Genomic DNA, 17,950 nt, shown 5'->3' with positions numbered 1-17,950 from the left:
TTAAAATTAGCGGTAATGAAGTTTTGAGTATCGATGATAGCGATGTATACTATTGTAACATGGATCTCTGGAGAACGGATAAAGAGCGGGAAACTTACAGTACCAAGGTATTTGTAATAAGAACACATTGAGACTGCGAGTGGGCGCTGATAATGGTGATGATACCGTCGTAAAAGATAAGGCAGTTGCCGACGCATTAAGTAACCGATTCTATGTTCCCCTAGACTTTGAATTACTAGATTCCCACATGCCCTTTTATCAAGCATCCCTAGGCGATAGGTTAGAATACAAACTCACTCTTAATGACTACGGTAGAGTAATCAGAGCTGGTGAAGATGCTAGCTATTCCATTTTCAATATCTCGCTGGAGTACGATATGATAACGGATCCCGAATTAGCCAGACAAATTCGTAACCAGTATACAGGAAGTTTAGCCATTTTGTACGATCGCGTGCTGCGACATAGAAAGATCACGAGGGACAAAAAAGATACGATGTGGAATATCAATCTAAACGTCCCCACGAAGTCGTTGAAGGGTATTTTAATGTTGTTCGAGGACCCCTCCGATGCACTGAAAAGAAATACCGAGAAGTTCTACAATCCCAAGATTACAAAAGTAGAATTGACTATCGAGGGCGTTCCTAATCAACTATAATGCTAGGAATGCTAGCGTATCACCAGTGGGATGAGATTAAAAAACTTCCTTCTATAAAACGTTCCCTGGAAGTTATTGTGGTCGTGAAAGATCTGTCTCTGGGAGTGTATCGATGGGTGAATACCTCACCATGAAGTACGCGCTATGGCTCGACATGCGAACAACGGACGATGACCAACTACACGGCAGTGTGAGGAGAATAGAAAATGCTAGCGAGGGTGTCCAGGAAACGGCTGGTAAATTAAACATATATTTGTACGTGATTATGGATGCGCAAGTTAATATACAGAATGGAAGATTCGTGCAAGCAATCTATTAATAATCTTTTACCTAAAGATCAGCACTGCGCTATCATATGCGGGCAATTGGGCTGTTGAAAAACAGCTTTTATTCTAGATATTTTACAAAGTCATTATCAGGACGTTTTCGATCATATTATTATTCTGTGCCCGACTATAAGCGTTAATAAAACATACCTATCAAGAGATTGGGTAATGAATGATGACGGGGTACACAGAGTCGATCCAGGCGATCGTTTACAAGACTGTTTACGAGTATGTCATGAAAAATACAAAGGAGAATCAACCGTTTTCGTAATAGACGACTGCAGCGCGAGTAAAGAACTCACAAAAAAGAAAGATATGCTTTTGTATTTAGCATTCTGCGGACGGCATACTCAACATAGCTTTTGGGTACTTACTCATAAATACAACTCTGTCCTGAAAGATCTCAGAGAGCAGACCAAATGGGTAGCACTCTTTCATTGCAAAGATCGAGATTCATTCGAGGAATGTTTACGCGAAAATGATGTTATTTATACCAAGCTTGAACGAGATAAAGTCAGAAAACTGTTATCGGCAACGAAGCACTGTAAACTCGTATTAAAAACCGATGAACCAGCTGCTTATGCAATTGCTTAGCAAAATGTAGCAAAATTATAGCAAAATGTAGCAAATATAGCAAAATGTAGCAAATTGAACATTAGCGGTTAATATGACATAAAATGTGGTTCGAAATCATCATTCTTTCGCAACAGTTCATTATTACGGGATGTATTGGATATGCCATATTATATTATGTTAGACTTAAATATCTCCTTAGGTATTACATTATGGAATGCGACGAACTCATCGAATAAATGCTCAAAGAATCTGATGCAGATCAAAATGTAGATAAATCTTTAGATAAACATAGAGAAAGACTCGCGGCTTTGGTAGCCGGTGGAAAATGTTCCCAATATTTGGGAGAAAATTATACCATAGAAAAAATTGATAACATGACCGACGAAGAGATTCAAAAACTGTACGCGCGTTACGAGTCTAGACTGGGAGCTACCATGACTAAAACGATACGGTCGGCTATATTACAACTATACACAATCGTAGCTATTACGTTTCTCCCTACCCCGGCAAAACATCGCCTGTATTTATGCGAATCTCTAGAGAAAGACCCATTCATCGAACACGCTATAACCTCAGTGAGCTCCACTCACCACAGCTTAAATAACGGCTAGGTATTGTCAATTTAAACATACGTGCCCACTTGATAATATAAACAACGAAGTTCAAATAAATAATGGAGACTCAACAGGTGACACCACAGATTGTGAACGAAACTGCACAACAGATTGCGGAAACGCAACAACATGTGAACGAAGAACAACTAGTGAATGAGAAACCAGCGATTGCACCACAAACACAAAAACAACCATGAGTTACTAAGAACCCCCCAAAAATAGCTGCAGGAAGAAATAAATAATTCAAATATTAATCCGATTAAAACATGGGCACTAGTAGGAGTTGCTGGTATAGCGGCTGTATGGTTCTTTTATAAGCCTGGAGAAGAGAAAACGTCACCCCCAATGCCACAACAAGTTCAATTAGAGGTTAGCTCCTATATAATGCTTTAAGAAGCATGACTACTCCAGTTGCATGATGATTCTGGATATTGGATTATCTATGGCAACGAAGGATTTGCTCATCAAACAAGGGCTTATCCCGGAAGACATAATGAAGTAATTAAACATTTGAATATATTATATTCATATAAACATTTGAATATTTTATATCATTAAACATATGGCAACAATTTTGATGATGGTCGGTGGAGCTATTGTTGATGCTCTAGCTTTTTCGGGGAGTAATTATTTTTAAAGAAGTTGAAGAGGAGCATAAACAACATAACGAAGCAATGGAACAACTCCAAGCAGCCCAGTCACAATATACGCGGCAGAGAATGAAGAGATTAGATTTTATTCATGAAGAAATGCGTAATGAAGGACATTCAATTCAAACGTTTAAGGATGTGGAATCTGCCATGCACGAATACTTCCTCGTTTATGGGAAAAAACTAGACCCAATACCGAGACCAACAATGAGTCAGTTTTATACACCGTCAGAGGAACAAAAGAAGCGCGAGGTCACATTTGTGATTATGGGGTTATCTGCTGTATTGATTTTCAGCTATATGACTACTGATAAATAACCACAGCTGTTGCTATGCATAAACCATGACCTAGTTAGCTAATCTATAAATAGCGTTGGCTGACTGCCTCACCAGTGTAGATGTGATTTGCATTTACACAAATGATATGATAGATGTATAAACCATGAATAATTGCATATTTACACTCATGGGTAAGACGACTCTATGTAACCGACGCTGTGTTGAAATTTACTGCGGCATACACAATTATTACATCAGGCGCGGAAACATAAACTATACGTGTTCTGAATGCGGGATAGGGGTCAAAGGTCGTTATTGTTTATGTAAGAAACACGGTGCTGATAGGGTCAGGAACCAGATTATTTATGCTAGGAAGAGAGATTACATCAATAAGAGGAATAGGTTGGGGAGAATACGTATTTAGATATATGAAAAACAACCAATTAGACATTTGTCTCATTTTGCATATACCATTCAACCACAATGGTTTTTGTCAGAGAGTTGAAGGCTATGGCAAAGCAACGTGGTCTACATGGATATTCTCGAATGAGAAAAGCTGAATTGATTACCTTACTCGGTTTGGAATACAACAAACCCCAGACTGTTAGAGAACTCAAAGCTCAAGCGAGAAACAGTGGGCTGAGTGGTTATTCTCGAATGAGAAGAGCTGAATTGATCGCTTTACTAGATAATAATGATGATGATGAGAATAAACAACAAGAATTAATATTTTTACCCACATCATCCACCGGCGTTGGTAAATATCTAAGAGGTTGGAAGATGGATATTAATTCCAACATGGATGTTAACGATATTAAGCCCATCATATCGAGTAAAATTAACGAGGGTTAGATGATTTACATAGTATAAAATACCAGCTGACGATTAAAATGTTATTGAGTAAACGTAACACAGACGATAGCACCGAATATACCGAACCATATTTCCGTAGCAATCAAGAAGTTATAACCGAATCCGATACTATAAACGCATCATTAGATACATCAATTCAGAGGATACAGGAAACTTTAGATCGCTGGACTAATAGAGGTTCGGGTTGGGGTGTGGATAAAATCGATAGTTAATATTTAGATATAGCAATATAGATATTATATGCCCTTCAAAGGTGGTTCTTATATAGATTTACCCCCGTATTATAAGAAGAAAAAAGCCATAATTAACGTAAAAAATAAATCCGATGACTGTTTAAGAATGATGATAAGATCTGCATGGTTCCCCGTAGATTCTAAAATTGCAAATAGACCTTCTAGCTATCCCCAAAACGATGGACTCAACTTCGATGGTATAGACGAACCTACACCAATATCACAAATTGATAAGGTGGAAAAGCAAAATAATTTAGCTATAAATGTTTTCGGACATTCTAAAGGAATTGTTGTACAGAGGATAAGCTCCGCTCCGGAACATATCCCCAGAATCAATTCATTTCTGATAAAAAAAGAAGGTAAATATCATTATACGTGGATAAAGAGTTTAAACAGGCTATTATACGATCAAACTAAATATAAGGGAGAGAAATATTTCTGCGAAAGATGCCTACATGGGTACAGCAGACAAGATCTATTAGAAGCGCATAAAGAAGGCTGTAGAGTTGTTGGACAGACCGCTATTCGGATTGATATGCCTAAAGAGGGAAAAAATATATTAAAATATGAACATTATTGTAATCAAATGCCAGTACCGTACGTAATTTACGCCGACTTCGAAGCACTAGAAAATACCGACCGTAGCAATCAAGATAATAAAGATAGTTTTACGTACAAAACTCAAGAACATATTCCTTGTGGGTTTGGATATATAGTTGTAAGGTATGATGGGAAAACAAACCAGCCCGTGATTTACAGAGGTCCCGATGCAGTGGGAAAGTTCCTAGAATATCTACAAAACGAGGAGAGAATAATCAGGGAAAAATTATCGTGTAAGAAACCCATGTGTATGAGGAGGGATGATTGGAGGGCCCATAAGAAGTCAACGAGTTGTCATGTTTGTAATAAACCCCTGGATGGGGATTCCGTAAGAGATCATTGTCACGTCACTGGTAATTATCGGGGAGCCGCGCATAACGAGTGTAACTTGAAACTAAAAATGAATTCTCAAACAATACCCATCTCGGTTGTGTTTCACAACCTTAGGGGATACGATTCACATCTCATTATGCAAGCTATCTCAAACACCGACGGCGGTTTAACGTGCATTCCTAACAATATGGAAAAATACATATCATTCTCGTTGACTAAACCTATACATTATAGGGACAAGGATGGGAAATCTAGAATAAAGCAAAGTAATGGGCTTAGATTCATAGACTCCGTACAGTTTCTGTTATCTTCCCTGGACAATTTAGCTAATGCGAACAATCCCAATGACTTCGCGATAACAAATAAATATACCGATAAGATAACTCGTCATTTGTTGCTGAGAAAAGGTGTATATCCTTACGAATATATGGATGATTGGTCTAGATTCGAAGAAACTGAATTACCACCCCTCGAATCATTCTATAGTAACTTAACAGAATCTAAAATAACTGATGCCGATTATGAACACGCTCTGACGGTGTGGGATAAATTAGGTTGTAAGAATTTAGGTGATTATCACGATCTGTACTTAAAAACCGATGTACTGTTACTCGCCGATATATTTGAGATATTTAGAAAGACATGTTTAAAACAATACGGCTTGGACCCAGCATGGTACTATTCCAGTCCCGGACTATCGTGGGATGCATTGTTGAAGAAGACCGGCGTAGAACTAAAACTACTCACAGATTACGATATGCACTTGTTCATTGAGAAAGGATTAAGAGGTGGTATATCGATGGTATCGATAGCGAAAAGGTATTCTAAGGCTAATAATAACTTAGTGGAAGGATACGATCTGAGTAAACCAGACACGCATATATTACATCTCGACGCTAACAATTTGTACGGATTGGCTCTGAGTCAACCTTTACCCACGGGTGGTTTTGAATGGGTCGATGATATCGAAGTGAATAATATCAATGATAATGATGTGAATAAAGGGTACATACTAGAAGCTGACTTGGAATATCCAAGTTCATTACATAAAGATCATAACAGTTATCCGCTAGCTCCCGAAAGATTAATGGTTAATAAAGATTGGATGTCGGAATATCAACGCTCCTTGATGGGTAATGCAAGGTTAGCTAACGTAGAAAAACTTTTACCAAATTTGATGGATAAGACAAAATATATAGTTCACTGCAGAAATCTCCAGTTGTATCTATCGTTAGGTATGAAACTTAAGAAAATACACAGAGTTCTAAAGTTTGATCAAAGCCCTTGGATGTAGCCCTATATAAGGCTGAACACAGATTTAAGAAAGATAGCTACCAGCCATTTTGAAAAGAATCTATATAAGCTCATGAATAACTCGGTATTTGGTAAAACTATGGAGAATCTAAGGAAGCGTGTTGATGTTAAATTAGTCATATCTAATGAGGAAGAAAGACTCAGGAAACTTATAGCCAGTCCAGCTTTTAACAGAAGCAAGATATTCGATAACGACTTAGCCGGTGTACGTCGGTATGAGTATTCTCGACTTGTCAAAACGAACTTAAGAAGCAATACGGTGATAGATGCGAGGTGTTATATACCGACACAGATTCTTTGTTGATGGAAATACAAACCGAGGATGTGTATAAAGATATGGCAGAAAAATTAGATATGTACGACACGAGTGATTACCCTAAAGATAATCCACTGCACAGCGTAGTAAATAAAAAGGTGTTAGGTAAGATGAAGGATGAATGTGCTGGGACCCCTATAGAGTATGTAGGATTAAGACCTAAGATGTATTCTATAAAAAAGTCCGATAATGGAGAGATAAGAAAAGCTTAGGGTGTTAAGATGTATGTGGTAAAAAAGCATATCAAACACGAACAGTATAAAGAATCATTATTCAACGGTAGAATGTTCAAACACGAGATGAACTCTTTAAGAAGTTACGATCATAGGATATATGGATTAAGAATGAACAAGACATCATTATCCCCCTTAGATACAAAGAGATGGATTGATAATGATGGTGTAACTACCTATGCTTATGGTTATGGTGGTAATACCGTACCGTCGGGAACTATGAACAACTCTTCTCGTACAAATGCCCTACCCGGTCCATCTTGAAGATAATAAAGAATAGGCTCTCCTTCTTTCGTAACCAATCAACTAATGTTATACATCTTAAGGGACCATATGGGATCGGTTGCACAACGTAGGCCTCCTTCGAGTTCACCGGGCTGGTATAAATATCTTACCCTTACTCTATCTGGAAGTTTTCGTTCTTTGCCTCTCCTCAGTGCTGAAGATTCGGAAGTCACGGATTTCATTTTAATCGCATCGTATGGTTTCTTCCCTATTAATCTCGTCACTTCATTATTCAGCGCTGATGCAACGGCTGATAATCGTGTCACCCATTCGGTTGATCTCAATCGCTCGGATTTCATTTCGATCCCATACTGATAGCCAAACAAACGTTCCGCTAATGTCCTGTTAAATCTTTCGACGATAGCTTGACTGCGGTGGGCCTCTCTTTCACCACGGACGATTTCGACATCGTGCTTTGTTAACAGTTTAGTTACCGATCCCATAAACTCGCGACCGGGATCTACTTGAAATAGCTTAGGCCATTTTAGAGGTCCGCGTTTATATATGCGGCTCAGTGCATTAGCTACGTCTGTTGAATCTTTCGAGGTTAATGGCTCAGCCTCTTTGTATCGACTAGCCACATCCACTACTGTTAAAGCGTATTTATACGTTTTGCGTTTTACCTTATCGTGAGGAAGAAACAAGAGGTCAGCCTGATGAACTTCATTCGTTGTAAAAATATCAAACTTCTTCCTCGGAATATAACGCGGTGCCGGTAAATATATTTGCCACAACGGTTGTTTCTTTAACCAATCCTTGGCCACATCTTTAGATACCTTAGCCGCGGTGGCTAATTTTTTTATTGCTCCTACACCTTTCCAATATCATCGTGGGCTATAGTAAATTTTATTCATTATTAATTAATATTGATATTTCTTTTAAAACGACTTTCGTTGAATCACATCATCATTTTTATACTAATAGAAGCAATGATCGGCCCCAGGTATTGGTGAGCTAGAGCCAATTTAACTTAATCTTCTGACTATCATTGAATCGCATAATCATTTTGGCATAAAAAATTCCCTCTGTAGTAGCAGTATAGGTATATAAATCCAGCTCCAGTGGGGTTGCGGCAGAACCCCTATTACCTATACTACTTACACAAGTCAGCCATTAAGAGGGGCCGTGCTCTACCTTCCCAGGGATAGCCGATCATTACCTACAAATGAACTCATTGGCGGTTACGTTGTGACACTATTACCCTACTCCCACATGCTGAACATGACTCAACTGATGAAGGGGCAAACTAAAAAGATCTCTGAAGCGTCTTTTTAAACATAAATGAAAATGTAGTCTGTAAAAAGTGTCATGAATTCATAGTGTTGTGGTAATTCCATGCATTGCCACCTCGCAAATATACCTATGTGTGAAGAAAATATTACTATATTAAAGTATTTCTCGCTGATTGTACCATCACTTGGCTCAGTTCATCTGAATACAGTATAACGTCTGAAGGATAATCCCTTGCACTTCACTGCGGGGGTCCTGTCAAGTACATGTACACATAGGTGACGCACATTGGGCAAGAAAAAAACACACAGAGAGTATCGGACCATGTCACGCCCTGTTACAGAACAATGGGTTAGACTCATGTGTAACAACAACAGTCCATATGCAAAACCAACAAAATGTGATGCACACTGTGAACTGTTTGTGACCTCTAATGCTTATATATGTCGTCTGACCGACTCAATAGCTCAGTCCATGATTCTGATTAGGGTGTTTCGTCTACAAGAGCCTGTTGCAATTGCTGGCGATTTAGTGGACGTCAGTATGCACAGCGACCAAAATCATCCCAAAGATTATGAATAGAACTTAATCTGGTGAACATGCCAACCACGGTAGGACATTGACATTGTTCTATCCAGGAAATGCAGTACGGACACGAGCCAATTGTGGAAATGTCATGTACGGTTGCTCAGCACTGGTAGTCCGGAGGTTTGAAACCCCCAAAAGGACTGAATCGTGCACTTTATGTTTGTCACACGATACGTAATAGTGGAAGCAGAAATGACAGAACCCCCCAAAAAGTTAAAGAAAATAGTTTATTAAAAAGAGAAAACAATTACATAATTCCCACTTACATCTAATTACCTGATAACACTGCACTACTAATACTAAGACTAAACAGTAAAACTACCAACTAAACTACACACTAACCTATAATCAAATACCACTAATTACATATTACATATCTACACATACAAATTTCTGGTACAAATCCAGGGATATGCTGGAACATGTCTTCTGATTGTCAGCATTCGGTCTTAGCACTGCGAGCTCATCATCATAGATACTGGGGATATGTGCAGTATTTTCTCATGCCCTGTCAATCACATTGGTCCCGAAAACATCTAAGTCATGAGATGAGGAGATTGAGGTCTGTTGTGTGCCATGGAGACAACCGTCAGTAGCAAATCGTTTATGGTCATCATGGTTCCTTTGAAACTTCTTCGATAGAAATTGACATCCTTCAGTTTGCGTAATGTTAAAAAAAGACGCAATAGTATATAAACAATAAAGACAATGGCACGGTGCATCAACTACTTGTCCAGACATTTCACCTTTAAAAAGTCATATGTTTTTACTATATAAAACTAATACTGAAAATAAATGAAAAAAATAAACTTGCATGTTCTTCTTTAATCTGAAAGAGATGTGACGATAACCCAAGCTCACATAATCCGACTTCGGGTACTTCGCCAAACATCAATCGGTCACTGTTGTATTACATCACTTACAAAATGAGGAGTGAGCATTATTTCAGCCATATAGCGTTGAGAACAAGATGATACATAAACAATTGAGTCATGAATTCAAATTTATACTGAACCAAATTAAAAACTTCACAATCCTAAAATTTTAACATTTTGACCAGTTATCATTGTGGGCCCTTATTGTGTATTTAAACAGTAATGGCCATGTATTGTCTTCAGATAACACCCGTTTTTGTGCAGGTGAATCGATCAAAATAATGTGCACAGCACTATAGTGGCAAAAGTGGTTTTTCACGTGCAACTGGTCACGTGGCCACAATACCGCACGTGTTTTCAGCCATACTTGTTAGCAGTCATTAACAAAAAAAAGAAAAACACAAGAAAACAAAAGTCTTTACGGTCATTTGTCATGCCACGCCTTTCAAATGTGCAGGGGGCACGGGTGGCCCAGTCGTCTAAGGCGCCGCGATTCGCTGTGCAGAGTTGCGTCCCTTGGTCACGCCAGAAACCTATGATTGTGGGTTCGAATCCCGGTTCGCCCCGATTATGTTTCTAGGTTTGTCAGCACCATACCCGTGCTCGTGGGTTTCACCGAAGTGGTAAACGTCTGAGACCTGCATCACTTCGGGCTTTCCTCCCACATTAAGCTGACACGCCGTGATATAACTGGAATAATGTTAAAAGCGGCGTTAAACCCAACTCACTCACTCACTCACTCAAATGTGCAACGTGAACGTGCCATCGGCATGTTGCAGACGGCAATGTACCGCGACCAGGTACTGGCACCAGAACTTCTGCCTTTTATGGCAGCACATGGACCCGGTTTGATCTTCCAACACGACAATGCCAGTCCCCACACAGCAATTTTGACAAGGAATTTCCTTCAGAATGCGGTAGTCAACGTCATGGCAACAATGGCGTCGTCTTCCCAATCATGTGTTCACAAGCATCACAAGGTCCATGCGGAGGCGTTGTGTGGCAGTTGTCAACGCACATGGTGGCCTTACACGCTACTGAACTTGTGTGCCATCAGATTCTCGTGCTTGGGACTTATGATTTAAACTGTTGATGTTATTACCGAATACCGTAGGTGCTTGGAACAAATTATGGTTACCACTGTTAATTAAAATCCTTCTTTGGACATTAATGATTAAAAATTACCTTCTCTGATACATTTGTCCGTTGTATATCATCTATGGGATTACTTTTAAAAATGTGAAGTTTTTAATTTGACTCAGTATATATTTAAAAAGAAATGTGTCAAACATATACAATCATAACGATGGTATTCACAACTGTTTGCGGGCTATAAGCCACCAGCAACCAAAGCCAGCCTACCTGGGGACTTACGGTGTCTCAGCTTCCTGCATGATAACCCAACAGGATTTACGTCATCAATTTAGCAACTGGTGCATTTGCACAATAATAGCCAATATTAACAAATGCTCAGCAATGAATTGGCTTAAAACACTGGTTGATAATAGTTACATCGATTATGTTAGGAATGACGTGTCGCACAAGGGGGCGATACTTTTACAGTACTTTAATCTCCTGGCAAGAGTCTTCCATAAACTTTGTTGATAAAGGTATCACACCAAATTTAAAAACAAGCAATTAGTTGTAACAAATGTTATATTTGGGATAACACTTTCTCAGTAAAGTACAGATTCTCGTACTTTTTGGGTTGAGTCCCGTCCGGGACTCGAACCCACACTGCCAGTGTGAGACACATAATCTCCAGCACACAAAGTCAGCGAACTAACACACTTAGCCACCGAGGCTTCCACAAAAATGGAAGTCCGACAACTGGTAGTCTAGACTAAGTACATTGTATACCCCTCTGACAAATGTCAGTTGGCACGGCCCCCGTGGCCGAAAGCTATGAACACAAAATGCCATTTAGAAAGTGGTCAAATGTAAGAAATGTTATATTTGGGATAGCACTTTCTCAGTTAATTACAGATTCTCGTACTTTGGGGTTGAGTCCCGTTCGGGAATCCGTACTGTTGTGTTTGTTTTTTGTTGTTGAACGCCGCTCTCAGCAATATTCCAGCTATATGACGGTGGTCTGTAAATAATCGAGTCTGGACCAGACAATGTAGTAATTGAGTATCGATCAATGCAATTAGGATCGATGACATGCATCAAACCAAGTCAGTGAGCCTGACCACCCGATCCCGTTAGTCGCCTCTTAATTACGACAAGCAAAGTCGTCTTTTACGACAAGCGTGTGTTGTTGAAGACCTATTCTACCGCAGATCTTCACGTGTCTGCTGAGAAAGTGTTATCCCGCTTATACTTGTTGATATACCAAAGGATTTGTTTCGGAATATTTATTAGCTTGATAGGAGTGAGGTTCACCTCTGGCTTCACTATCTGCCAGGGAGGAGAAGACAAAGTAGGTAGGGTGATATAATATTTATATATTTTAGATCGCATAGATGTGTGGTTAAATTTTGATTCCAGGTGGTGGAACCAGGTTTGACAAATTTCCTCATATTGAGGTTTGAAAACACAATTGTATGCTGGATTTGATTGACTGGAATGTAATTTATTTTGTGATGTATTTCAGTGCTAGTTGAATGTGGCGTTGTTCGAGGGAAGGTTTACCAGCTTCCACATACAGACTGTCCAAAAAGCTCAAAGACAGAGCCTTAGGCCTTGGTGGTGTAACTTTTTCTAAATTGCTTTTGAAGGGTGTACCACAGACGATGGATCCATAGTCTAGTTTGGGGCGTATTAATTATCTGTACAAGTGAAGAGGGGTTGTCTGATTCCCTCCCCACTCGGAATTTGAAACGACTTTAAAAAAGTCGAGGGCCTTCAGGCACTTTGGTTTTGGATATTTGATGTGTGGTAAGAATGTGAGATGACTGTTAAATATGAGGTACAGGAATTTGGCCTCTTCTACTAACTTAAAAGAAGTACTATGTAAAACTAAATCTGGATCCTTGCGAGGTAATTGTCTTTAGCTTTCCACCTTATCACCTGAACTTTAAATAAACATAGCTCTTAACAGATTAGGGGGTGGGGTGGTTCAATCTGGTTCTAGTCCCGTCTTGAATCAAATTGTTTTGAGACATACGAACTGTGTGCTAAATTCCATGCTTGTGTCACAAAGTGATAAATTTTGCTGAGTTTATGGAGTATGAACAACTGTTGGAGCCATGTTGGACACACGTTAAATCAGGGGGAAGAAAAAGCGACCTTTAAAGTGAACCTCTCATGTTTGGTCAATCCAAGGAAATCCAAGGCTTGTGATTAAATGCTGAATGCGTATCAACATTTTTAAGCCAGTGAGTATCCCTGATAAAATAATCAGATATAAAATAAAATGAGATGAACGATTACCTTGACAAATTGCAAACTGCTTTTGAGACGCCACCAAATCAAAATTTTAGATGTTCTATCATAATAGAAAGCATTTGTAGAATCATTTCATAATCATTATCATCTAAGACAATTTTTAAAGAAAAGTGATCAACAACCCCATCATGATAAAATACTCAAATGGCAGATCTTGAGATCTACTGCTGATTACCTTTTGATGAGCTTCCGAGTGCGCTAAGTTGGCATACCCTGGGCTGACAGTGAGATGTCCCTCGCTCATGAATCTCTCAGGAGGAATATCACCTTACACTGGACACTGCGGATCGCCGAACTAACCTTCTTTGATATCTGACAGCATGTGTATTACATTTGTAAGTCCCTCTGTGTGCAGTACACCCTGCTGCTCTGACTGCACCTTTCTTTGATGGATCTACTTTCAGACCTTCCGAAATGATCACATGTCCAAGGTATGTTTCTTCCGTCTTCTTTCGGTATCTAAAAATAAATAAATTCTAAATCTCTATAGAATCAGTATGTATGAATCTATAAACCCGCTTAGAGCCCTATGCCCAGAAGGCGGTTGCTCATAGATTCTGACAATACCTCGTCTGACGAGAATACATCCATTCGATCTGACTATTGGCTACGTTTTTAAGTAACTGAAGCATGTGACAAAGAACCAATCAAACTTAATCCTTTTGCAATCTCCAAAGGTATCGCTGGTATCTGCGGAGAGGTTTCAAATGTCACTAAACTTCGTTCCGGTTCAAATTTGAAAGAGTTTGTCAACATAAAGGTTGCTGTTTCTGAGCACAAGACACTGAACTCGTGTAAGGGCACGCTACCTGTCTGACATGACCGAAGAACAAATTGTCAAAGAACTTGTCCAACAGTCAGTTGTATATCCCCAATCCACTCCGGTGCTAAACCTGCAAATCGTTTCGGCATGGATCCAAGTCCTGCCATGTGAAGTGTTCAAACAGCGGTGGCAACAATGGCATCTTCCAAATCCTGCCCTTTGTGGCAAATTGAATTACAGGTAATGAAAATCAAGCCGGATTTTATATTGGCTAGCATTGTGCACAATCATCAGTAGCTAAAATGATGACGTAAATCCATCAGGGGTATCAGGCAGGAGGCCGAGGTACTGTAAGTTCCCATGATCCCCAGTGAGGTGGCCCAGCTTTGGTTTCTGTTGGCCGTGTTTTAAAACTGTATATATGATATTGTTATGCCCAAAATATGTTTGATAAATTGTATTTATGATCTTTGTATTAATGACCGCATCAAGCACATGGTTATGACATGCCAGTCGTTGGACACAAAGGTTGGCAACAGTACTTTAATAGTTATGTCACATCATTATTGATGCCTGTCTGTTTACTAAATACTGGTCTCTTTGTCGAGCATATATTTTTTTGTTTTTGATGTCAGCATTTGGAGCAATATTAGAGCTATGTGACTGACGGCAAGCTGCGAATAAACACATGGGTAATGTTATCCTTTTATTGAACACAAGACGCATTTATCTTCACATATCTTATGTAATCTACATATAAACTGCCTTATTGTCTATCTGTCACGTGACATGACTATGCAGTTAAAAAAGAGCAGGAAATGAACAACAACATTATCCAGTTCTACCTTCCTAAGCAGACAGCCCGGGAGAGCAACAGCTTGACTGAAATTTTCAATCACGAAAATGGACATGGCTTACAAAAGAAGTAATTCCTATGCCAAATTTCGACCCATTTACATGACAATGAAGACGCTCAAAAAGTGAGGAAAACATATGGAAAACGTTCAGTGACAATCTTGGTAGAACAGCGACGTTTCCTATTGCTCAAGTAAAATTATACATATTACTGGAACAACTGTTTTTAAGAATCCCAAGCATTGAGGAAGAAATGAGTGATCATTCACTGTGCACAATATGTATGCAAACAAATGCAAACTATCGATTGATGTATGGGACGGAATGATGCCTGTCCCATTGTTACAATTCGTATGTAACATGTCTTTCGAGGGTGCAGTTTTGTTTGTTATTATGTGTATTATGTGTCACTTCAATGGAAATATCATATCCAATTACTCTTTTTTTCAGCCAACCAATAAATGCCCTTCAACCAATTCTAAAGTAAAGGCAAGACGTGTGGATAAGATTTCAAGACTTGGATTCCCTCTAAGTTTCATTATCTTCAACATCGGATACTGGTTCATTTACGTCTATTCTGAGCAGGATTAGGGTGTTCGATTGTTGCAATATGTACCATAGTGCTTGTATGTTGTAAGTCGGATACTGCTTATGGATTCCTATGGTTTAATGGATGTATCATGATTTGTCTTTGTAGTATTGAAACAAAACCATTGGCAGTCAGTTTAAACACCAGTCTGATTTTGAAACAAAGCAGAAACCCAATGTCAATTAAAGAATCTATTACGGTTTTATCTGATTTCTGGCCAAATTTTCGGGTGTGGTTGTTTTGTGTCATGAAACAAAAGCCACAATAACCCCATACATGGAATAACAAAGCTATTCAAATAGACTAAGTCTAGACATGTTAACCATTTTGAACTGTTTTCATCCTTTTCCTCATCTGAAGTGATAAATCGATGAATGTGACATACATACGTATAGGAACATGAACATAACGTTGTCACAGTTTCACAGTTTTGTAATATGCCCTTCTCTCTGACAGTTGTGTATTGGTCAGCTAAAAAGGAGGATTCATACATATGCTTAGTATTGGGTCGTGGCGTTCATGTTGCATGTATGTCAGTATAACCTTCTTTAAATATGTATACTTGATTAATTAATTAGTGTTGTCTACGACGCTTTTATTTACTTCATCGTTTGGGGAGTAATCTGATTTGCCATATTTTTCGATTATTCATGCTATGACTTTTACCGAATTCTTTAGGACAAAAGTCATAATAAAGTCATGAAACATCACCAGTTTGCTTGTTATCCTGTATACATCTGTTGTAACTGTCACAATTACTTGTCTTTGTGCACAGATTTACGCCACATTTTTGTTTTTTTTACGCTCATTTTTTGTGTGTCAGCTTAATGTACACTCTCCGAAAAAAGTAGTGGGTATCAAAAAAAAGGTGTCGAGTGGTGGTACTGAATGGATAAGAAAAAGGAAGGACTAGGTGTAACATCAACAGAACATGTTGGCGGTGTCTTATAATACGAAATTATATTTCTTTCAGTTATAATAAAATATGATTTTAAGATGCTTGCATTTTCATGATGATATTATTAATTGCATGTATTAATTGTGTGCTGTTGTTTGCATCTCTCAGTCGAGGACGGGAGTCTCGTAGTTGACTCTGTTCAAAGAGTGTTTGCTCTAACACACCTTTTTGACCCCAGATCCCTAATGAGTGGTCAGATGTGTCCGGTCCTTTAATTCGACCGGTGATGGACTGGCTTCGGATTTTGTTTTAAAAGCTGTAGTTTGTTTGCAAAGGAAGCGGTAGCTCATGAGGCAAACTGAAAGAATCTCGCGTGTTCCTTCTTTATATCGCTGATGTCTCAGTATTACACCATGGGTAAAACATGACCGACATTACTGATATTTGCAGTGTGTCCCTATAATTTTCAGTCAATTCTGGCATTTGAGTAGCTGTTTTTTTAACTTAACATCTGTTTGTTATCATTAAATGCAGAAATATTAAAAATTATATGTATTATTACTGAGCTTACATGTTTGGATTCAATCCAAATCCAGCTCATATTTCATTGAAAGAACATTTGACACGAGACATGTTAGATAACATTGCACGAGAGGTTTACTTTAATAATACATATCACAAATAGAAAACTGCTTAGTTTGAAAATTTAAGACCACACGGGGGCCCCAGTCGTCTAAGGCGCCGCGATTCGTTGGCAGAGTTGCGTCTCTTGGGCACACCAGAAACGTATGATTGTGGGTTCGAATCCCGGCTCGCCCCGATTATTATTCTAAGTTTGTCGGCACCATACCCGTACTCGTGGGTTTCACCGAAGTGGTAAAGGTCTGAGACCTGTATCAACTTCGGGCTTCCCTCCCACATTAAGCTGACACGCCGTGATATAACTGGAATAATGTTAAAGGCGGCGTTAAAATCCGACTCGCTCACTAATGTTGTTATTGAATCATCAGATTTATTTGGATAAATAAACACATTCTTTCGTTCTTTCGTCTCATGTTTTATCCAAAGCAGGGATTATATTATTATATTTTATTAATGTTGAAGCCTTTTTTCTTCTCATAACAATTAAAACCTCAAGGCATCCAAGCATTACCAACCATGCATTTGGGCTCAGAGATTTAATTGTCAAGTGAAGAGGAGATGTGAACATTCGAATTATGATGGAAGGCAAATTAGTAGGAACACAGAGCACAAAGTAGCACCCCATAAGTGACAGATATTTTAAAGAAAACTCACATACACACGTGCCATCAATAATATGACTCTGTGTGTGTGTGTGTGTGTGTGTGTGTGTGTGTGTGTGTGTGTGTGTGTGTGTGTGTGTGTGCGTGTGCTTTGTCAGTTTAACAATGGCTCTCTATGAAATAGGTAGACTTATAATGAATTGAATACCCATACAGAGAACTCGCTCTAAT

General features: G+C 38.9%; 1 protein-coding gene across 4 annotated transcripts in view; it reads left to right on the top strand.

Moving 5' to 3' along the window:
• Positions 1-17,461, top strand: part of LOC139450440 (glycine receptor subunit alpha-2-like) — a 302,790-nt gene extending 285,329 nt beyond the window's left edge. For all 4 annotated transcript variants that reach the window (XM_071232142.1, XM_071232140.1, XM_071232141.1 and 1 more), the window contains one exon: positions 15,439-17,461. In XM_071232142.1, coding sequence (XP_071088243.1) covers positions 15,439-15,579 — 141 coding nt within the window. In that variant the 3' untranslated portion in view covers positions 15,580-17,461. The remainder of the gene's footprint in view (positions 1-15,438) is intronic.
• The last annotated feature ends 489 nt before the right edge of the window (positions 17,462-17,950 follow it).

The sequence above is a fragment of the Haliotis cracherodii genome, unplaced genomic scaffold (assembly GCF_022045235.1).
Source record: "Haliotis cracherodii isolate W230 unplaced genomic scaffold, xgHalCrac1.p SCAF_8, whole genome shotgun sequence".
Lineage (NCBI taxonomy): Eukaryota > Metazoa > Mollusca > Gastropoda > Lepetellida > Haliotidae > Haliotis > Haliotis cracherodii.
This window is presented reverse-complemented; position numbering and strand designations above follow the sequence as displayed.